The sequence below is a fragment of the Musa acuminata genome, chromosome BXJ2-6 (genome assembly GCF_036884655.1).
Source record: "Musa acuminata AAA Group cultivar baxijiao chromosome BXJ2-6, Cavendish_Baxijiao_AAA, whole genome shotgun sequence".
NCBI lineage: Eukaryota > Viridiplantae > Streptophyta > Magnoliopsida > Zingiberales > Musaceae > Musa > Musa acuminata.
The window spans coordinates 45,736,148-45,760,058 of record NC_088343.1 but is presented as its reverse complement, the minus strand read 5'-3'; the positions used below and the strand labels follow the sequence as shown (position 1 = coordinate 45,760,058).

Genomic DNA, 23,911 nt, shown 5'->3' with positions numbered 1-23,911 from the left:
TTAGCTAACCTAGTTTTTGTGCTTTGATGCTACGAGTCTTAGGACGTAATGCTTTGCAATAAAATTTTTCTTTCAAGAAAAAAAATAATTTTATTAGATGTTATTGGAGTTTTAATGCTCAAATTAAATCATCCAAGTGATCGGGATTGATGTGATATAGCATATTTCAACACCATTCATGTGATCATAGACGAGAACCACAATAAACTCGATAAGGGATCGTTAGGCTAACATGACGTGACATTTCGAACTCAAACGAGACGACCAGAGATGTTCAATGTAGTACAAGTTGACACCAAACACCATGGAGCAATTTCACAAAATTCGAGACGACGTCGCATGGTGCTGACCCATACAGGTCGATCGATGTTCGTCCGTAGGGTACAAGCCACTCTCTCGAGGAGTTAATAGTCATTAAAGGACCATGTACGACTGACCACCCCTTTGTAGGTATAAAAGCCCAACCCCTTGACTAATGGAGGGAGACTTCAAATACTCAACTATATTTTATTCCACTTAGTTATAACTTAACATTCGGAGAGGTGAGTCAAAAAATTCTCCTCCCGACCTTAGCATATGTGCATAGTCCGATGACAAAGAAGTAAACCATTTGTCAAGAGAGAAGATCGTACTCGAAAGACGATGCTCGAGCCAAACCCGACCCGATACTTGCTTCCACCATCCGAGCATCCGCGTGAGTAACCCTGCTCATTCAGGATTGAACCAAGTCGTTATAACACCTCGATCACGGCATAAAAGTTCACCGATAATATGTATCCATTAAAGTTTCTAAAATGTTGTGTCTATGTTTACCTAATCAATCCAAAAACTTACGTTGACATAGATATTACGGGGTGTTGAATTATCTGTGAAAGGTAAGGCTGTAGATGCAGTTTCTGGTAATGCATACATATATAATTACTATTTGTCGTTGTACTCAAATGTAAGACATGAATCGATAAAGGGATGCGACCGTGCAATAAAAGATGGAGAAGCAAAAAGGACAATAAACGAGAAGAGAAGGAAAAAGAATAATCCGAATTCTATTTTCAGTTTGGAGTGTGAGTTGTGAAACTTTAATCGTGAAAGGATTAATTTATATAAAAGATATTTTTTTAGATAATCATAAATAACTTATTGGAGAAAACTTGCCAGCAATCTAACTGACTCGTAAGTTGATGGGTGAAAATGGGTTCCATATTTTACTTGAAGTAATGTTGTGCTTATAATTTACTCAACAAAATCTTATATTTTTCACGTAAAATAATTTATACTGCGATGATAAGAGATTGAATCTCAAGGCATCTTAACATAAATATATAACAAAGGGATTAGGTTCGAAATTGTGTGTGTAGTCTCCAAAGATCGAAGATAGACAGACTTGGGATGTGGTGGTTCCATGTGGATCATTGCATCAGTTTTCTTCCTTTTTTTTTTCTTTTTATTTTAAATATAAATATAAAAATATTAATCCTTTTATGCACTGTCTTCAAAGTAAAATTTACTTTAAAAGAAAAACAAGGGAGATAGAAGAATAATACTCACCCATATTTGTGTATTTAAACGAATGCCTTCAAACTAATGAGATTTGCATGAATGGTTGTCGACTATTCTAGAATCGACTATATCTATATATATATATATATATATATATATATATATATATATATATATATATATATATATATATATATATATATATATATATGATAGTAATAATAATAATAATAATAATAATATGTCACCATCAAATCAACAGCCCCAAAGAATTCATACATATAAATAAAAATATAAAATGCATAGAAAGCCCTTTAAACCAAGTAGCGCAGGCTCGTTTCTCTTCTTCGAATCATCTTCTCCCTCCTGTCACTCCTCTTCTTCTCCTCTCCAATTGTTTAATTAATATTTATATGTATTTTTAGACTATACAGCGCACGCAGCGCGCACACACACACACACACTCTCTCTCTCTCTATCTCTCAACCTTAATTCTTTATCTTGACGCCAACCTCACTCCCTTTCCTTCTCTTATACCACAAGAATCGGCAGGTTTAGGGATCTCTTGATCCAATGCGACCGGGATCGTGATCGGATCGCATTGCGATCGACAATGAGCGCGCAGAGGGCGATGCACCCCCTCTGCTGCATCGTTCTCGATCGACCCGGCGTCGCCGGCGACCAGTCCCCCGACCTGCCGACCAATGCCCCGGGGGGCGGCAGTGGGCCGCCGCGGACCAATGGCGATGACGTCGGCGTCGCCGGGTTCCTCTACAAGTGGACCAATTATGGACGGGGGTGGCGGTCCCGGTGGTTCTCCCTCCGCCACGGCGTGCTCTCCTACTCCAAGATCCGCCCCCGGGACGGCCTCTCCCCGCCGGAGAATGGCGGCACCCGGGTCATCGGCGACGCCTCCGAGCGGATCTCTTCCCGGGCGGGTGGCCTCAGGGAAGCGCCCGCCAAACCCGTCGATGTCGTTTACCTCAAGGTGAGCAGCAGATCCCAACCATCAATCTCATTTTTGGAACGGCACAAAAACACCTCTTTTCCCTAATTAATTGTCATGACAAAAGAAAAATCGCCTCGAATGGCATTGCGTCAGATCCGCAGCTTCTTTTGGGCGATATGTGGGCTGACTGGAATTTGACGTGTTCCACCAAAGCCTTCCCCGATTTCGTCGCTCCTCTGATCGATTATCTCGCTTAGGCATCTGGAACGCGTGGGGTTCAGGCATAAGACCGCCAGATCTCTCTGTTTCTTCCCCTCTAACCAAAATAATCTCTCTTTTATCATTATTTCGCTTCCATCTTCTTAATTATAAGAGTAACCTTTCCCAAGTTCCAATTCGATTTCACATAAAACATTGGCCTTTGTTGGCCTTCTTTTCCTTTTACCCTTAGTTTCTCGCGGTGAAAGAGATGACTTTTGAGCGTGGGTCACCCAGGGCTTTGTAGCCTAATCTAAGCCGTGGGCACGGCGGATTCCGCTTTTGGTGTTGTAGCGGGGGCAGCACGGCTTTGCTTCGACCCCGCACCACGGAAGTAAAGCTCTGTTTCCTCTTGCTTCGACATAATATTGTTGGTTGTAGTTCGTGGCTCGATGAAGCGGGTTGTACGAATTGCTGGCGTCAGTCTACTGTTTATGCTCGTTCCCGAGAACAGCTGGATTTGGGGCACAGGTGCACGGTTCTAGTAAGTCACGAATTGAAAAAAGTTGCCTCGGGTTACAGAGCAGCTGGACGTTTCATCTTTTACTGGACAATTTCTTTTCTTTTTGTTTCTTTTTCTCCAGAAAATATTTGTGTAGGGATTTGTGTTTTATGATGTTTTTCCTTGCAAAACTGAGATAGCTTCTTCTTTTCGTTTTCTGTGCTTGCTTTTATTCTGTTCTGTTTCTTCTTTTTGACATTCAGATTCGTTTAATTTGCTTACAGAAAAAAAATATTGCCTTTTGCACTATTTTGTCTAATTGTCCTCGATAGTTTTTAATATGAAGGGTTTAGTAGTAACGGCTGTTAATCATCCTTCTGCTTTAGCTGCCTGGAGAATTATCATATGCTTCTGATCTGATGGTGCAAGTATTAGTTTTTAAGTGTGGTGGTGAAAGCTGAGCAGGGTAATCTATCAACTCGACCAGCAGTGGGTTGCCAACATGAAGATGGGAAAGCATCTATTTTGACATGGTGTTGCCTTGTGTGTTAGTTGATAGTCTCTCTTGTATGACATGGTGCAAGTATTATTTCTTACTTTCAAGTTTAATTTGTAGATAAGAGCACCTAGGTACTGTAGAATTATCAAATGGATGCTGCAAAAACCAATTTGCTTAAGATGCAGATTTGTTATAACTGACAGAGAAGTGAAATGTAGCAGGTTGTGTGATAAGTGGCTTAGAAGCATGACATCACCTAAACAAGTTATGTCAAATCTTTGGCAAAAGCCAATTCTGATAAGAAAGTCAGTATGAGGTTATTTTCAGTTTGCATTAACTAATTCGATAATCAATAATAAGTAAAAGTAATCTATATATGACAAGCTTGCTCAACTGCTCTTGGAAATCAATTCCGCAAATTTTACTCATATTGGGCAGTACACACCTATCCGAGTTCAGATTGGTACATGAACCACTCATTTTAGGCCGAAACCAGAGAATCTTGCTCCAACATGATTGTTATTGGAACACACCAAATTTTAATAAGTTTCAGGTGTTTAGTCCCTCTAAAGCACATTGGGTTGGATTTAATCATGTGGCAAAACAGCTTACCTTCAAAGTTTCAAGGGCACGAGCTTCAATATGTTGCTGTGAGAGAAAAAAAAGAAAAGAAAAGAGGAGAAGAAAAGGAGGAACTATAGTAGCTGTCTTTTAACATAGAGCCTTGGGCTAAAAGTAATAGTTACTTTAACTCTTCTTTCAAATTTTCCGATCAAAAATTATTTTATAATTTTTTCTTTTGCTTTTTCACTCTGCTATCCACATAGCTAATAGTGCAGTTTGTTGGCATTTAAGGATGGGTCCTTTACTAGACTGGTATCAACTACTGCAGGGATTGCAATTGTCTGTGTTTGCAAACTTATTTAAGTTTGGCATGTATATTTTTTTATAATTGCATATCTGTTATGTAACACCCTGATTAATTCCATATCGGAAGTAAGAAAAAAAATAAATTTGCTTATAAAAGTTTGATGAGTATATTATTGGCTATCATTATTTAATTTATAATAAATTATTCAAATTTATAATATCATATTTGTATTGCGGTATGGTGAGAGGCTCGAGCAGTGTGGAAGGGGTCAGAGAAGGCACGTCATAGCTTGGAGCACCCATTGGGTTATGCCTTACATGCACCATGCTAGGGTTAGGTCTAGGGGGATGACGTCTAGCCCTTAAGTAGGAGATATTGTAACATCTTGATTAGTGCCACATCGGAAGTGAGCAAAGATAGATTTGTTTATAAGGATATGATGATATGCTATTGTCAATTTTGACTTCAATATTTTGGATTAGTAGTTTATGTTCAACGAAGTTAATAGGCTAGTTATGTTACAAGTCATGGCACATTATTTCTCTTGGCAATAGTATTTGAGCTTGATATACTACTGTCAATCCAATAATATTTTGGATTAGTAGTTTATATTCATTGAAGTTAAAAGGTTAGTTATGTTACAGGTCGTGGCACATTATTTATCCTGGCATTAGTATTTGAACCTAAAGTAAATTATTTAGATAATATTGTTCAAACATGCCACTCTAATACTTACCGACAAGAAAAAAAGATTTTTGTCTAATGAATCTCTATTTTCTTGATGTAATTAGTCTCCATAGGAAAAAGTTATTTTGCTGTCGCCAAAGATGTTCCATTCCAAGTATATATTAATATATCATCCACCTCTGCTTATTCCCATTGAAACATTGCTTAAACAATCTGAAACCTGTGGTAGGAGCATGGAAGCAATTGAGCTCACCATATCAAAGATGAAGCTTTCTCTACTTTTGGCTGCTTGTATCCGCTGTAAATAACAAGAAAAAAGAACATGGAGATGTTCAGGCCAAGATGCATGAGATGTGTGTATGTCAGTGACTTACTAGTGTGTCATACCTATAATTAAGGTTTCCCATGCTGAATTATGTCAGCATATTCTACAAGAAAGGTACAAAACTTGATCTGTACTGGCACAACGTGAGGATCAATGTTTAAAATATGATCACAAGTTCACAACAACTGCTATAGTGGCTGCTGTATTGATTTTAGAGGGGTACTATTATCATATTATGTTATATACATGAAAGTTAGCAAGAAATACTTGTAGTGATTGTAACTTGTGATTGCCCATTATAATGGATGTGCTTGTGATAGGTAAGTTCTGGAGATCATCCATTGCAATTGTTGTATTAGACTATTAGGTCATAATGGTTTCAAGATATCCTTTATACTTATTATAGCATAGCTTTAAAACCTTGAATTATAATAGGCTTCGCTATTGAACATTTAATTTATAGTTCTCAGGAAACAGCATGGCTCACATATTCTGTTCTTACCTTATCTTGGTACATACTTGGATCATATTATACAAATATGTTTTGTGAACATAGTCCAATGTTTTACTCCACATCTTCAGCCTTCATGTGAACTGATCTATATTAAATTATGAGTTGTTTGAAATTTATTGCCTCAATTAGCTGACCGACTTGTGTGTTTGTTTTTTCTCTGCACTGCTAGGTGTCATCATTTCGGGAAAGCAGGTCTGATGATAGAAGGTTCTATATATTTTCTCGCACAAAGACACTTCATCTGAGGACTGATTCAAAGAAAGATCGTGTAGCATGGATCGAGGCTTTGGTCTTGGCAAGTAGTGTATATTCCTTAAGAACATTGAGTGAACGTATTTCCTTTATCCCAAATGATATAACCTTCTCAACTGAAAGACTGAGAGACCGCATGCTTGTTGAGGGACTTAGGGAGGATGTAATAAAGGACTGTGAACAGATTATGTTATCAGAATTTTCAGAATACCATAGACGACTAAAGATTCACTACGAAAAATGTTTAAACTTTCTTGGGACAGTTCAGCAACAGTTAGAGGTAACATGCACTTTTCACTCATTGATGCTCTTGTTGCTATGGGCTTATTCTTTTTGGTAAATGATAGTTAGTGATAAATTTACAATTTAATAAAGTTGGAGAGGTTTTACACTAATATTGTTAGTTTGAAATGATGATTTATATTGACAATCCATTTTGTTGAAATTTAACAACTATCATACTTCTTTTCAAATTTAATAAATATGTCTTTTTGCTATTGTTCCTAGGTGTTCATCTACTATTACCTGTTTTTGACATGTTCTCTAAGAGTTTACTTACCATTTCCATCTATCAAGAAGAATTTTTATTGTTATTATTGCATAAAACATTCTTTAAGCATTTATATCTATCAAGAAGATAATTCCTTCAAAATTTTCTTTCTTGTCTAACCTCAATGTCTCCTGACTCTTAACCTGATAAATTATTTCATGTGTATCAAGTATCAATAGTATCAAAGTATTTAATAAATTAAATGATCTCCATGATTCTAAATGTAAGGCCAAAACTGCTTTAGAGTCTTGTTATTACTTCCTACGAAGAAAAAATGAGTTCTCGTTGACGGTTATCGTATTCACTGGAATTGAATATGTACTATGTGGCATTGTGCTTGCCTTTGTGCAGGAAGTCAATATTAAAAATGAAGCAGCAAGTTGTGAAGGCCACTTGCAGCTGATGAAAACTGAATATTCTTGTTCTGGACATGGAAAGTACAGTGGTATAGCATATCTCCATTTTCTCTTTTCCTTTTGGGTCAGGAATTGTGTTCATTCTGCTGTCATATACTATTTTGCATTCTTTTATGCACAAACTGCTCATTTATTCCATTTAAATATAGTGGAGTGAAGTGATAGACACTTTGTTCTTGTCCATATATTTCAGTTCCTTCATATACAATGTCAATATCAAAATGATTAATTTATTGGTTTTCTGCTGATATTAGCATGTCTCAGCTTACTCTCTGCGATTGTGTATATGTAATGCTCCACGATGGTATAAATTGGCATCTGAACAAAGAAACTAGAAAGACAGTCTAGTATTCTCCTACCAGTGTTTTTTATTTGGTCCACTTACTGAATCTTCATTTTGTTTTTATGTTTGCTAATATCATCATGTCTCTACTAACTCTGCCATTGTGTATATCCACTGCTACAAGATGGTATAATCAGTGTCTGCTCAGGGAATGAAAAAAAACTACCTGGCATTCTCCAACCAGCTTTGATATTTGGTTCACTTGTTGTCGTTTAGTCTTGATTTTTTTTTGTATGCCTTTCATTGGTCCAACACTCCACTTGTGAAACAGTTGTCTGCAGTGTCATTATACTTGTATGTGTAAAACATATTTGTGGCATCTTGCAACTGTGAAATCGATTCACTTGGAGAGCTTTCAAACCCCACGTATAACCAAATGACAAATAATCTAGGTATTTATGTGTTATGTGTTCCATCTCTTTGTTTTCTTCTAGTTTTGGTGTATTGTTATTGCAATCTAACAGCAACTCAGAGAGAGAGAGAGATTGGCTGAGAACTCATTTGCTGATATTCTTGGACTTTTTGTAACTGGAACTTGGTTCATGTGACCAAAATAACATAGATACGATTGTGCTTTTGAGCTATGGGTAAGTGACATAATGCAATTTTGCTGTTCGCATATCAAATTAATTGAAGGTGTCCAATTTTCATAATTTAAACCCAGTGCAGAAGTTATTTTCTTCACTTGTCTTCTAATATTCCATCAGAAAGCTATTTAGTAGTATCTTTCTTTGTCTAAAGTACAGCCATCGAAAAGCCTATCCTTGCACGTCCTCCTTTCTTTAAGAATAATCAGCTTTAAATTTTTATTGTTTACTTTTTCTCTCATTTTATATTGTTACAAATTACAACTGACTTGTCTTATTAATATTATGCAAATAGGTCACAAATAATTGCTTTGTTTTTGAAGAAACTAATTATTGTTTTATTGTTGAAAAAAGAATAACATCACCTCTTTGTTGCTGTTTTCTGGTTATTACCTTTTCATTTAAATTGATTTTAGAAGAAAAGAAATTGATTCTAGCTTCTTGCATCTTTGTATGACAAAGTTTATCTTGTTCTAGCATATCTGTTTTGACAAACCATTTGCTTCTACATAACGCTGATCTCATAGCTTTTATTGGTATTCCACTATTCTTATCCTATGTTGTTCTCAAATTGAACTTAAAATCTTTTGAGAAAGACAAGATCGTTGCTTCCAAGTAATTTTAGCATTTTGGTAATTTTTGACTTGATGTTGTTTCTTAGGCTTATAGGATTTGCTCTTCAAATGCCACTACAGTGATCCAGTTTTATGTTAGGCCTTTTATTGTAGAGCGGTTCATCATTCAATTGTATCAATAGCTTACTGATTGTCTTGTCTACTTTATCATCTGTTCTTTGTCTATTATAGAATTATTTTGTTCATCTTGGGCTTGAATTCATCTGGTTGATGCTTGCCTTGCTGACTTGATTATAATGGAAAATGTGTAGAACTCGTACCAAGGTTTCTGCTAAATATAGTTATTTCCTTGATGACTTTATGGATTGATGTCAGAGATTTTACTGAGTTCAGCTGTGTGAAGTTAACACTATCAGCCTTATAAAGTTGATTTTATCAGCAATCAATTATGCAAAAGAACTGCCTCGCATTTGGCATGCCTGTTCCACCTGGAAGAGGTGCTGTGACAAAAATATCGGTTATCCATGAATGTTTGTCATGAGTTGTTCCACCATAGTTTCTCTTCAATGTCTGGTGTTGCTATACCATCATTCTCAAAAACAAAAAAGAAATGAAAATGCCCGAATTGACATTTGATGGAAGTCACTGGTTGCTGATTGCTGTGATCAGATCAATCTACATCATGCGAAACAGAGATTTTCATAGTTGACTGTGGTTTAGGTTTAAACAGCTTTTTGATCGATATGCCTAGAGGATGAGCTTTAACAATAACGGTAAGTTTGCTCCTTTGTAACATGGGTAACTAAGATTAAAGTCATGGAAACAATCTATTTGCTTGCAGGGGTAAGACTGCACAGATTGTCCTTTCCTAGGCCTTGCATTGGTGGGAGTTTCATGTGGCACAGTGGCAGTTCACATTTTTTCTCTTGTCAAATGTTTAGTAACCATTATTATTGTTCTTTTAGCATTAAGATTCATTATAATTCAGGCTGGAGGGTTACATATATTATTTGATTACATGTAAGCTATTTAAAACAGACATGTACATGCACATGATAATATTTCACTTGATTTTTTCACCTCTGATATCCCCTCAAGGCATAGTCTTTTCTCATTAACCATTTACACAAAGTAGGTCAACAAAAATATCACACTTGACTTTACACTCTTGGCCAATCATTTCTAAGTACTTTTTTCTGATCTTTTCATGGTGTTTTCTCTTTGTGCTGCTCATAGCTTCTATTTTTGTTTAGAATATAGCACAACAGAATCATCTGATGATGTTGAGAAGCAAGAGACTGATGATATTTCAGATGAAGAGGAGTCTTATTTCTTCGATACAAAAGAGAGTTTTAATGATGTTTCCGATTCCTGTGCTTTTAATATAAGGGTGGCAAATCATGAAACTACAACTTCCAAAAGAGAGAGCAAGACTGGTGATGTGGAGATAATGTATACCGAAGAAGAACTTCATTGTCAACATATGTTCCCCCATATTGAAAGGCGAAAGAATCTGCCAGCACCACTTGAGAAGGAGAAAAGTATTAGCCTTTGGTCTTTGATTAAAGACAATGTCGGAAAGGATTTGACACGTGTTTGTCTACCGGTCTACTTCAATGAACCATTGTCATCCCTTCAGAAGTGCTTTGAGGAGCTTGAGTACTCGTATCTCTTGGATCAAGCATATGAATTTGGCAAAAGGGTGATTCACTTTCTGATTTAGCATTACATCCTTTATACAATGTCATTATCGACCGTTGCTTCTTCTATAATTACCAAATGACTGCATGATATTTTGTTAATGATTCCATGATTCATTGCATCAGATGGTCTTGAGACCCCTGTAAAATCAGGGAGTCGGGTGCAAAAGGCATGGACTTGGATGGAAACATCCCAGACCAGACATAATTTTCTTTCACTGAATCCAGACCGTTTCTTTGACGACCAATCTAGTTGACATCTGGCAATTATCATCTTATGAAACCAATATGGTTGATCGGACCCAATTCTATTGCATATTCTAGTGTTGATCCTGATTCCAACTAAATCTCTCCCATTTGTTCGATAACCAGTAACTTCCAGCAATAATTTTTTTAAAATAACTAATCTGGATGATTCAACAGTCTTTTCTCTTATACTAGTGTTGATCCTGATTCCAATCACTTCTTGGAAAACTTGATTTATACTAATAGCTGGACAAACAATCATTACAAGAAGGTGCAGAACTCCATTTAGACACAATGAAGCCTGATATTTGAGGCCTTCATAACTGTTAGAACTTTTTATCTAAGATGTTATTTATTGTTCAGGAGATTTGAGAAAAAGAATATTAGTTAAACTCCTCTGTATTTGAAATTTTTTTTATTGGTTGTAGGGGAACAGTCTCATGAGAATTCTGAAAGTAGCTGCCTTTGCAGTCTCCGGTTATGCTTCTTCCATTGGTCGAAGTTGCAAACCATTCAATCCTTTGTTAGGGGAGACATACGAAGCCGACTTTCCCGAAAAGGGAATCCGCTTCATCTCAGAAAAGGTAATTCTGTAAAACCAATAAAACCAGTAACATGTTCAATACGCATATCTTTGGCTTATGATTCATTTTCAGATCTTGTGCTTACCTTTTTAAATTAGAAATATTAATCTGATGTTTATATTTCCACTAGTGAGACTCCAAACACCTTTTCATTTAGTAGTTGACAGTGACTTACATGAACTGACTTTTTCTGGCTATTACTATTGGAAGTATCAGTTAACATAAGTGCCTAGTTTTATTTTTAACTAAAGACATTAAATTCTTTTCATAATTCAGATACAAGAGAGGACTTTGAATTGCATATGAGCTTCATTATTTTAATTTCTAGGTTAGCCACCACCCAATGCTCATTGCCTGCCACTGTGAAGGCAAAGGTTGGAAGTTTTGGGGTGACAGCAATCTCACCTCTAAATTTTGGGGCCAATCCATCCAGCTTGATCCCGTTGGTGTTTTGACCCTGGAATTTGATGATGGTGAGATATTCCAATGGAGTAAGGTTTGTCTTCTTAACATCCTCATGATACGTTTACCAATTCAAGTTTTTAACTGGATTTCATTATGCCATGCCTAATAGAACTTTCTCGATTTTAGGTAACTACTACTATATACAACCTCATCTTTGGCAGACTTTACTGTGAACACCATGGAACTATGAACATAAGAGGCAACAGGCAATTTTCATGTCAACTCAAGTTCAAGGAAAAGTCTCTTTTTGATCGTAATCCTCGGCAAGTAAGAAGCAACATATTAACTCTACATTTAGTTTACACTTTGAAAGTGTACCAAATATGTATTAACTGTTTTGCAGGTTCAAGGCTACGTTGAGGATGTCACGGGGGCAAAAGTTGCCTCCTTACTGGGAAAATGGGACGATCTCATGTACCGCAACAAAGGAGATGATGTTCCTAACAAGACTTGTAATATAACACAAAACATGTGTTTATTATGGGAAAGGAGTAAGCCTCCTGCTAATCCAACTCGATACAACTTAACATCATTTGCCATTACACTAAATGAGCTAACTTCCGAGCTGCAGGTATAGATGAAACATGAAAGTGTAATGAACATATAGCTTTTATTTTACTGCTATTCAACTTCAGTTGTATTCTACTCATCTGATCCAAACATTTGATCGTGAATCAAGGAGAAACTTCCACCTACAGATTCAAGACTTCGTCCAGACCAGAGGCATCTGGAAAATGGGGAATACGAAAAGGCAAATGCAGAAAAGTTGCGATTGGAGAAAAGGCAGCGAATGGTATGTATGCCTCTAGACATACTGAATTTTCGTATTTTTTTCATATCCCTACTGCGATTACCACCTGTGTACACTATCAACAGAAAATCGAGTGCCACACTTAATTCACTAATGTAGCTAAATGTTGTAATTTTCAAAAAAAGATTTGTTGTTCAGGGAAATAAGCACATAGAAGTTGGACAAAATACACTTCTATTTCAACTCTCTTCGTTGTCGTTGTTATTGAACAAGATTTATTTTTGCTTCATAAGATTGTTTTAGTGCTGACAAAATCAAATGCATGCATATAAACACCCATATTACAAAACTAATCTCCATCTCTGATATTCACATGCCTTGTTTTGACAGTCAAGGAAATTGCAAGAGAATGGTTGGAAGCCGCGATGGTTCCAACAAGAGGGTGAAGATGGCACGTATCACTACGTTGGTGGATATTGGGAAGCAAGAGAGCAGAAGAAGTGGGATGGATGTCCAGATATATTTGGTGAATTTTAGATGATGCTGGTTTCTCTCCCGACGCTGAACATTGTTTCAGGTGGGTACTGCTTAACATCGGACATCCCTGCTGCCGGAGGTTATCCTTGAGCAGGTTGTAGATTGGCAGCATTCTGGCAGTCTGATGTAGCACTTATGTGGCATTTTGCAGTACGAAGGGAAGCCTCTCTAAAGTTGTCTTCGAATCAGAGTAGTTTTCCTTCATAGGTTTATACTTCTTTTCCATCCATTTGTTACAGTAGTAATTTGTTTATGTAGCCAATACCGATTCAGTCCCCTATGGGAAGTTTAGTCAACAAATGAGTGTCAAAATAGGTAATCTTTTCAATAGATGAAGCAAAAATCGGTAATTTTTGCCGCGAGAGCATTACGAGCGATATTTAAGCTATGTAATATGATGACAATAAGATGGTCATCCTGATTCATCTTTTGTCCAAATGTTGTGTTGTTTGATATCTTCTATGTTCAATACAATAAATGTAAGCTTGACATCAGAATCAGAAGTGGAAGACATTATAATAAATGTAAGCTTAACATCAAATGAGATTTGAAAATTATTTTATTTGCTAACGGTTCGCAATCTTATCTGACAAACATAGATGCTTAGATATATCTGTTTTTTTTTTTTTTTGCTGGTTAAGATGGGATTTAAGCTCAGGATCTTACAATGAGTTGCCAATCTTTATCGCTTGGATTGAAATTTGTCTTCACAATTTATTCTTTGTTATATATATATATATATATATATATATATATATATATATATATATATATATATATATATATATATATATATATATATATATATATATATATATATATATATATATCATCGTGTGTATGTTGTATATATAGTATCTATCCTTGGGAGTTTTCGTTCATCTCATAAAAACAAGCACATGTATGTTCGTTTTATGATGCTCCAAAACATCAAAAGAAATAAGTTTTTTCTCTTTATTCTCTGTTTCATCATCTATGGAGAAAATGTTTGATCGTTCCCAAGAAAATGTACACGTGTTGACCGGGACCCAACGATCGAATCCAGGTTGCATGGGTCCCATTTGGGCCATGGTTGCTCCTAAGTACTTCGGATCCGTCTCTCGACAACACTATGGCTACGAATCCGACTCAATGGGAAAGCATCCGAACCCTAAGGGTATTATCGTCCATGAGAGTTGTGAGGACAACGACAATATACTATTGTTATTACACCCAACTATGCGACAGAGCAGGAGACGGACCCGAGAAGAGAGATCTGCACTCCCCCAAACCTACCCGTTCGCCGCGCTCCCTGTTCTCCCTCGCGAGAGAAGAGATCTCTTCCAATCTTTGGCGCCTCCCGTTTCCAAATCCCAAGTGGAGGGGGAGGAGAAAAGAAAGGAAGCCGAAGAGTGAAAGAAACCTTGGATCGTTGTTTTCTCCCCGCATTCTCGTATATTAATTCTTGGAGGAGTGGATCTGAACGCGTAAGGAGATATGAGTGACGGAGGTTTTCTGGAAATCCAGCCTACGGAGCTCAAATTCCCTTGTAATCTCCCGTTCACCTTTTTGGTCTTTGTCTGTCCGATTTTGCATTTTCCTTTTTTTTTTCTTGATCGATTAATGTTTTCTTTTTCGGGCTTTTTTGGTACGAGATTTGAGTAAGATTTATATTTTCACTCGATCACACTTTCTGTTTTTATCCTTAAATGGGTTTGCATTGTTCTTTCGATCTCCTCAAAGACGAGACTTTTGCGACTGGGTGATTTACTTATCCTTTTGTAAACTGTTCTTCGTTGTTTCCATCGTTAAGCCTTGATTATTTTCCCGACTCTGGTTTCATCTCCTTGATCGCAAATAGTATTATTTGCTGACGACACATGTGCTTTGTCCATTGGTCATGCGTGAGAAGTCGAGTTGAAGAAGCAAAGCTCATGTTCCATGCAGCTGATCAACAAAACAGATCATTTTGTTGCCTTCAAGGTAAATTTTTATCTTCTCTATCAGGTTATTCCTTCGGTGCCATTTCTTCATATATAGTCTTAATTATAGTAATTTACGTCTCTGACATTTTAGGTTAAAACAACCAACCCAAAGAAATATTGTGTCCGCCCCAATACTGGGATGGTCTTGCCCAGGTCGACCTGTGATGTCACTGGTATGCCCCATTTTCCAAATCATTGAAGGTTTTTCCTGGATTTGATTGGGGATGTTAACAAATTATCTGTAAGTTCTCTGTCTTAATGTATATGTTCTCTCGTTCTGCTTCTCTAGTCACAATGCAAGCACAAAAGGAGGCTCCACCCGACATGCAATGCAAAGATAAATTCTTACTTCAGAGTGTTATCGCGGAGCATGGTGCGACGACCAAGGACATAACATCCGAAATGGTTGCCACCTGTGTTCGCTTCATTAGCATATCTTTATATCTCTTCTATTGGATTTTCTTGCACGATTCTGACTTATATCGAGCTTACTGCTAAATTGTCAGTTCAATAAAGAACCTGGTAAGGTTGTTGATGAATTCAAGCTGCGGGTTGTTTATGTGCCTGCTGGTCCTCCCTCACCTGTTCATGAGGAATCAGAAGAAGGATCCTCACCAAGGTCCTCAACGTTTGAAAATGGGACCCAAAGTTTGCAAACACTTGACTCTGTAAGTAGTTTCCAATCGGCTAAAGCCCTTAGTAAACCAAAATTGATGTTTTATTGTTCTTTTATTTATGTCATCTTATGAAGGGTCATTTGACCCCAATAAAAAATTTAGGTATCAAGATCCAATGAACCCTCGAAGGAGAAGTCCCCAGAGGTACCTTCTTCAACTTTTCTATCTATTATTGGTCTAGAAATTTTAGAAATATTTTTAAGCTTTTGCAGTCTATTTTATATGCTTTTGGCATTTGAAGTCCCGTAGATTGAACCTGCACGATATCATCCAGAAAGGAAAAATATTAAATGATGAAGTATTATCTTAGTCAGTCAGCTGCAACCTGGGTCTTCTCATCTTAAGCATCCTGTGCATAGGTTGAACTTCACGTAAAGAGCACTATGGGATGAGTTTTTTTTTTTGTTTCCTCAACCAAAATTTTTCTTTGATTTTGTTCCATTGGCTTGAAAGTTGTGGATGGCACGCCGATTAGTTGCTCTAGCCATGTCAATCTTCTTGGTTTGTAATTCTCTCCTTTTGCAGAAATCATCACATTGATGTTTTCGCAATTGTAAAGATGGAAATCTTTAATACTAAAAGAACTAGTTCTGAACATTTATGAGACAACCATCTGTTTATATTCCTTTACTTGGCTAGTCTTCTGTTCCTCTGGTGGTGGCAATCTTATTCTACCACATTGAATTGCTTAGATGTCATGTAACCTATGCCATCTTAGACTCGGATGAATCATTGCACCATTGTGGTCCATTAAATAGACAATATTAGTTAGCTAATAAAATTAGTCAATTTGTTGTTTAAGCCAGATTTACTCCAATGTTTCTCAATTGACTTAAGCCAATCTGATGCAGCCTTTGCCTTGATCAGCCAAAAGCAATTGATCTTGGCCAAGATAGATCTGAATTAATATATTTTGACCAAATCTGATTTGGGTTAACTGATCTGCTCAACTCTGTCCCGGTAAGTTAAATATCAGGACCAGTTTGATATTCCTTCCATACCCCACATCTCATCAGATTGCTCCTTTCCATGTTCACTGTTTTGATCTCTGAATTTGTTGTCTGCTAAACGATATGAGAAAGGAAGAAGAGAACTCATTATAGTATTTGACCATGACTGGAGGGCTCAAGGGACGGACCCGTGAAATTTGGCCTTCGGGGTTTCAAAAAATTCTAACACAGCGCCCTAGTTTTTGCACTTAAATGTGTTATCTTGATAATAAATTGAACACTTGATATGGTTGGTCCTTATACTAACAAAATTGTCAAATGTGATCATGTACAATATGTGTTAATGTTTTATTGACACCAAAATAATATTATGACCAGGTATTGTGTATATTAAAAAATCCCTTCCACCTTAATTTATAAAATTAATTTGATATCTGTTTTAGTCGTCATTTTGGCAGTATCAATCTGCCAGAGCCGATTTAAAAAGATGCTGACAGAGCAATCTTCTCAGATTTTTTAGAACTAATTGGAAGGCTGTAGGTTATTAGATGAGAAGAATTTTGGAAACCAACCCATGAAGATCATGGAGTCCTAAAGATTTTAGGATGATGGTTGCCCTCTTAGTTAATTATGTCATGGTCTCAAATTTCACAGTATACACTGATCGTAGAATGATAATTTGATACTCTACTGTTGTATCAGTGTAGCAACCATACAACTATGTATCAAGCAAAATGTTGTGTATTCCTTTCATTGTTAACTGAGGCATACAGCGTTGGTATATCATTACCGATATTCGAAGCCTTGAAATAGATCTCTTTCATTTACCAGCAACTTTGAACTCTGGTTTCTTGTACATGCTATCTTTTGACTCTTCTGTTTGTAGAAGTTCATTAAAACTTGGGCAAGTTTAATTTTCCAACGTTGTATCATCAGGGTGATTGAGAGTCTAACATGAGGGCATTCTTGTTGTAGCTAGAGAAGAGAATTTGTCATTGGCTGTGTCTAGTTGTTTTCTGACATTTACACTCTTTTAAAATCTACTCCTATACATTAGAAAGTTTTTATAGAGGAGTTCTTGGCTGGGTTTTGCGGACAAGGAATTCCGATAGCTTGACAAGCAGTATGGATATGAGAACAGATAATGGAAAACAGTTGCAGATTGCAAATCTTCGGACCTAGCTTGCTTTTTTTTTGTTCCTTGGATTTTCTACCTCTTGTGGAGTGTCTAAGGGCTAGGATGAATTATAATGCTCCAGTATATTAATAGTAAGCACCTCAATATGTAAATTGGTTTATTGTCAAAATGATATTGATAAGTTTCCCCCTTATGTAAGATTCAGCTATACTGTAGCTGACATTCTTACCTGGCATGCTGTTCTTATTATGTAATTTAAGAATGAGCTTTAATTTGATTGTATGCACTACAAGCTTTGTAGTGGCAATTGTTCAATTATCTTTTATAATATGCAGGCATTGGCTATGATTTCAAAGTTGACTGAAGAGAAAAATTCTGCCATTCAGCTAAACCAGAAGCTTCGACAGGAACTGGTATGTGTTTTGTTTTCATGAAAAATATATGGTACACTTAAAGGCGAGCAATTATTTTTTTTTGGTAAGTTGGCGAGCAATTATCCATTCATAGCATATGTTTGCCAGTAAATAAGTTGTAACAAAAGCATAGGAGTTTGTCATGGTGAATGCCACCTCATTTCTATAATATGTTTTGTTTGTCTACTTCATTTATATGTTTTCATTTCAAAATAACTGTTTACCCAATTCTTTTTGTATAAGAAAATAATACTTTCATTTAATGAAAGTAGCCAATTCCTTGTGTAGGGCCAACATGTCTTTGTGGGTTTCACAAATAAAGGGCGTGTGAACGCCATAATCCTGTCTCTGACCAAATATAGGGTAAACTGATAACACTACCAGGATAACATTTGCAGCTAGGAAACAGTGTTCTTTTAGCTTTTAGGGCAGATCTTCACTCGTGAAACAAAAGCTGTAGTCATCCAAAGGTGTTTATTCAAGTTTGGGATCTGTATAATTATCAGATGGATGTTGGATGAACCAGGTAAATACTTTAGTTCCCTTTCTTTTGTCAAAGAGCTCTGTTTCTTTTTTGTGAGTGCTAACAACAAAACCATTAGAACACAGCATGCGAAAAGGAGTGTATCTAAGATTCCGTTCAGTATATTATACATTGAGAGGACTCTTTGTTCTCATTACTTAGTCCATAATTTCTTACTGGAACAAGTCTAATAAGCCATAATCATGGTCAGTAAAGAGCAGCTTTGCAAGGAAAAGGGCTCTGCAACCGGTGTTTTGTAGGCTTATGTTGGGGGAACCCTTAACCCAAAAGTAATTAGGAAGTGCAGTCACAAGTTTGGCCTGTGAGCAAATGGGAACAAGTGAATCACCATAGGGAAGAAGGGTATGTCAAATGAAAAGAACAAGGAAAACAAATTTGGATGGTTCATTCAATCCTCCATTTCTTTCTCCTATCTTGGACCAAAATCATGATGATAACAGGATGTGACTCTTTTGGTAACAGTTTTTTTTTTACTTTGGTTAACATTTTAAGGATGTTGCTGCTCGAGGTTCGTAGGTTTTTGTCATGATACTGCTGATTTGATTCCTCGCCCTAATCTCAATTGCAGGATCTGCTGCGGAAAGAACGTGGCATGCACCACGGCGGCTTCAGCGTCACATTTGTGGTGTTGGTGGGTCTCCTAGGTGCTCTTATTGGGTACATCATCAAGAAGTCATAGATGTGAGCACAAAATGATGAGAGAGTCTATCCAACCAACCAAAATGGTTTCTTTCCGTTTTCTCCATCGATGGACTTATAATATTCACAGTGTTTGTCACCTGGCACTAATCCATGCGGACTGTTTTTGTTCTTGGATTCAAATTCCTGTACCAGTGATGGTTGAAGACCTCGAGGCACTAAATCCATGTAACCTTGTGACTTGTTAGATTACTGGCATGTAATGAATGTTTTTTTGCAGCAGCGTATGCTGTGTGTGTCTTTCGAGCGTCTTTTAGAGGGGCTTAAAACCCTGAGTGTTCCAACCACCACCTTTTCCGATAGCCCAAAGAAGTGCATCGATTAGTATCATTCATTACTTATATTGACTTGACTACAATAACAACAAGGGCGAGCGGCATTGGATGATCTGCAACACGAGACCTGCAGTTTCGTCGTGTCGTCATGCATGGCAACACGCCGCTTCCTCCGTCAGTTCTACCCCGGTATTGCTGTCGTCGTCCACCGCCGCGCGCTGCTCCTTGTACGCGTACCACCTGGCCACCACCAGGTAGGCCACCAGGTTCACAAGGCACAGCACCGCCAGAAGCCAGTAGAAGTTGTAGAGCTTGCCGCGGTTGAGGTTGTCCGCCAGCCACGCGCCGTGGCCGCTCTCCCCCGTGACCTTGTGCACCACCGTCACCAGGGCGGAGCTGACGAAGAATCCCAGCGACAGGGTGCTCAGGAACAGCCCCGTGCTCATGGTCTTCATCCCCTTGGGGCACTCCCGGAGGAAGAAGTCCAGCTGGCCGATGTAGGTGAAGGCCTCGCCGGCGCCCACCAGGAAGAACTGCGGGATCAGCCAGAAGACACTCATGGGCACGGTGGCGCCGTTCTCGAGGGCGGCCGGGGTGGAGCGGGCCACCCCGAGGCGCTTGATCTCGGTGAGGGCGGCGGCGGACATGGCCAGGATGGAGAGCACGAGGCCGGCGCCGATGCGCTGGAGCGGGGTGAGGCCGTGGGGGTTGCCGGTGAGGCGGCGGGAGACGGGGACGACGACGCGGTCGTAGACGGGCACGGTGAGGAGGATGGAGCCGACGAAGAAGACGGTGAGTGAGCCGGGTGGGATGCGGAAGGAGGGGCCGATGCGGCGGTCCATGGTGGTGGCCTGCGACACCGAGAAGGTGGTCATCTGGGCGTACACCGTCCAGAACATGATGGTGGTGGCCCATATGGGCAGCATCCGGATCACGATTTTGACCTCCTCCACATCGGTCAACGTTGGGAGCCGCCGTTTCCCCTGCTTCGCGCCCGGGTCGACGTCGATCGCAGCCCTGTCCAAGAAACTGCACCCGAGAGCAGAAGACCACGATGATGAAGATGATGATGATGAGAAGATTCATACAAGTATTTATTAAAGATCAGAACATACATCCTCGAAGTGGAGGCAAAAGATCGAATGATTTCAGAGACATGGAGGGAGCACAATACTTATTTTGGTGGTGCTGATTCATACAATTTTTTTTATGAAGTTTTCTTAGTATATTTTATATCCATGGAGAGATGAAGAAATCCTAGTGATTCTTAACATCGAACAAAAGGATATTTGGGTTCAGCAAATAGGAAAAAGAAAAGTGAGTTTGAAGAAACTACTGCAGAAAACCGAGCACAGCTAAGAAAGGAAGACGAAAAAAAACTACTGCATCTCACAGTCTGTGACTCCTCAGGTCAGGCGGCCAAATCAATCACCGAAAACACGGTGAATAATGTGAGATGCTAACGAAGGAAGACCAAAACCAGGCAACCAAGTACCCTTATCCGAACGAAAGCATCTCACAGTCTGTGGCTCAGGTCAGGCGGCCAATCAATCACCGAAAACACGGTGAACAATGTGCCTTCACATGGTCCTTGACGTGCACCACCCGACAAGCATGTCGCTGCCGATGGCGCCCTTAGTGGCTCACCGAATCCTTGCAAAGACTACTCTCCCTCCCTAGCTCAGAGATTGCTTCTACTCTAAAAAGTCGACTAGCTTTGTCCTTTCATGATGAGTTCGACGCAGTGCCCGTAGTAAACGGGGGTTTCCATCGACGATCAACCTCTTCTTGGTGTCGGCAGCTTTCTCGCGAGCCAGCTCGGTTCGTGGTGCACGGTTTCCAAAGGCACGACGGCGGAATGCACCGACCGACACAAAGCGGCGTCGATCCATGGCCAGGATCTTGCGAGATGTTCCCGGAATCCATTGCTCCACGTTTATCTTCATGTGAGTAGCAGTGCGAAAGGATCATAATTCTAATGTGTATGTGGACAGCAAGGACAGTATATACCCTGAGACCACACGAGAAACCTGCAGTCGGTGGTCTCAACTATTTGGCACTCGGTCATCAAACAATGTCCGACAGTAATCTACATGCTATCATTATTCATCACTGCTACAAAGCTTAACAAATGAGAAGCACAGAGTTGCATAAGTAGCACACGGAATCTCATTCTTATTTTGGGTACGCCGTCGTCATTTGATTGCTGAATGATTAGTTCATGGCGGTATTATTTAGTCATATGTGTGCCATGGGGAAAGCACGGGCCTCCTGTTGGGAGTCGGGCCATGCAGTGCGTGCACAGGAGCAACATTAGTTTATGTTCTTCTATCCGCTATGATGGAACTCAATTCAATTCAATTCAATTCACTTCATCTACCTCAGCTCTGGGATAATTATTATTATCTTTTCTTTCAGAGAACTCATCTACCTTCTTTGGTGATTTGCTGAATCCTCCATGAACCCCAACCCCATCAATAATTGAACTCTTAGAACGGTGTCAGCCATGGATGGCTACGTGTATTTGCTTGCAGGGTAACAACATGTCCGGGAATTGTTTCTCTTCTGGTTTCTTCTATGAACTATTTTTCTCTCTTCTGTGCGTTTCTTCCTATCTTGTTTTTGTTTCTGAATTTTATAGAAACATATTCTCTAAATTAACGACGATATACTCTAATCGTAAGAAACCATGATGAGAGGAAACGTTGGATCTAAACGACGACAACAGGAGAGCAGAGAAGAACGATGTGCGTACCGGAACTGCTTGGTGTGAGGCACCCTTTGCTTTGCCTTGCTCCTCTTCGATCCCTTCTCCGCGTCCGCGTCCGCCTGCTTCTCGTCGATGTCATGCAGCAGCGAAGGGTCCGACGGCAGCTCGAGGCCTCGCTTCCTCCACGCCGCCGCCACCACCGCCGCGATCTGTGTCAGAGGGCTCCCCACCAGCTTCTTGAACCTGTACCTCCGCGTCCCGGAGAGGAAGACCACCAGGCCGAGGGCGATGGCCGTGGCGCACACCCCGTACCCCCACTGCCGCCCCAGGTTGTCCTGGATGTACACCAGCACCGTCACGGCGAGCAGCGAGCCCAGGCTGATGAAGAAGAAGAACCAGTTGAAGAACTTCATCATCTGCGCCTTCTCCCCGCGGTCGGTCTCGTCGAACTGGTCCGACCCGAAACCGGACACGCTCGACTTGAGCCCCCCTGTGCCGAGCGCCGTCAGGTACAGCGCCAGGTAGAGCACCCCCAGCTGCGCCCCGGAGGCCTTGACGCAGCCTCCGGACGCCGGGTCGGCGCATGCAGGCGGCCGCAGCCCCGGCACGGCGGTCGAGATGGTCAGGATGGACACTCCCTGCATGTCAATTCCATCGAACACTTTCGATAAGCCAGTAGCTGAGGAGGAAAGGGGGGTGGAGATGGTGGTGGCGGTGGTGCTTACGGAAGCTTGCACAGCCGCGAAGATGGCGATGGTGAGGTAGCGGCCGAGGAAGGTGTCGGCGACGAAGCCACCGAGGAGGCAGAGCATGAAGGAGGTGCCCATGAAGTTGGTGACGGTGTTGGCGGAGGCGGCATTGCCCAGGTGCATGGTGCCCGTCAAGTACGTCACCAGGTTAACCGCGATGCCGAGCGTCGTCAACCTCTCGTTCAGCTCCACCACTTCAAAAGGTTTCCCCAAAACCATGAATTCAGGTCAAACACGAGCTAGAAAGACGAACGCCTGCAGTAGATTGACACTAACTACCAAAGGCCACAGATTAAGATTGGGATACATGCCTAGGATCATGGCAGCACCGCTCCAGCCGCCGGTCCGGGAGCGGACGGCGGGGCGCCCCTTGTAGTCCCAGGCGTCCGATAGGATATCATCGGTCTCTGGCAAACCCACCATGTTTGCCTTCATCCGCACTAATAGTAGAGAACTAACTAAAGACACTGCGCGATGTGGAGGCCGGAGGAGGAGTTGGCCAGGAAGAGGAAGCTTCTCTCTTGTTGCGTGTAGGCCGCTGTTAGCCTAGGGACTATATATAGATCAAAAGGCAGGGCAGGTTCAGGTCTCCCTGCATGCGAATCTAATGAAACAATGAGGTGGCCTAATCATCGATCACTGTCTACAGGGAATCTCTCTCTCTCTCTCTCTCTCTCTCTCTCTCTTAAATCTGTATTATGATTTGCATTGAACTAAATCTCGAGGTCTTCTCTGGCAGAGATA

General features: G+C 39.8%; 3 protein-coding genes across 6 annotated transcripts; 2 read left to right on the top strand and 1 right to left on the bottom strand.

Moving 5' to 3' along the window:
- Positions 1–1,975: 1,975 nt before the first annotated feature.
- Positions 1,976–13,610, top strand: LOC135581663 (oxysterol-binding protein-related protein 2A-like). Of its 4 annotated transcripts, none has more exons than XM_065115173.1 (10): positions 1,976–2,485; positions 6,212–6,574; positions 7,196–7,289; positions 10,019–10,467; positions 11,140–11,295; positions 11,624–11,791; positions 11,887–12,027; positions 12,104–12,251; positions 12,440–12,553; positions 12,902–13,610. In XM_065115173.1, the coding sequence occupies exons 1-10, from the start codon at positions 2,111–2,113 to the stop codon at positions 12,955–12,957; spliced, it is 2,064 nt and encodes a 687-aa protein (XP_064971245.1). In that variant the 5' UTR covers positions 1,976–2,110; the 3' UTR covers positions 12,958–13,610. The 4 variants fall into 4 exon arrangements, with proteins under 4 accessions (XP_064971245.1, XP_064971244.1, XP_064971246.1 ...); XM_065115172.1 differs by having other exon boundaries at positions 1,978–2,485; positions 12,104–12,331; XM_065115174.1 differs by lacking the exon at positions 1,976–2,485 and adding an exon at positions 2,958–3,188 and having other exon boundaries at positions 12,104–12,331; positions 12,902–13,070.
- Positions 13,611–14,270: 660 nt separating this feature from the next.
- On the top strand, positions 14,271–19,655 carry LOC103989925 (vesicle-associated protein 1-3). The gene is made up of 8 exons (XM_009408884.3): positions 14,271–14,576; positions 14,940–15,010; positions 15,104–15,185; positions 15,302–15,417; positions 15,519–15,680; positions 15,792–15,833; positions 18,113–18,190; positions 19,303–19,655. Exons 1-8 carry the CDS (start codon positions 14,525–14,527, stop codon positions 19,411–19,413), a joined length of 714 nt encoding a protein of 237 aa, XP_009407159.1. The 5' UTR covers positions 14,271–14,524; the 3' UTR covers positions 19,414–19,655.
- A 91-nt stretch (positions 19,656–19,746) lies between these two features.
- Positions 19,747–23,711, bottom strand: LOC103989926 (protein NRT1/ PTR FAMILY 6.3). The gene is made up of 4 exons (XM_009408885.3): positions 23,479–23,711; positions 23,144–23,361; positions 22,464–23,056; positions 19,747–20,737 (listed from the first exon to the last, which is right to left on the bottom strand). The coding sequence occupies exons 1-4, from the start codon at positions 23,600–23,602 to the stop codon at positions 19,855–19,857; spliced, it is 1,818 nt and encodes a 605-aa protein (XP_009407160.2). The 5' UTR covers positions 23,603–23,711; the 3' UTR covers positions 19,747–19,854.
- Between the last annotated feature and the right edge of the window lie 200 nt (positions 23,712–23,911).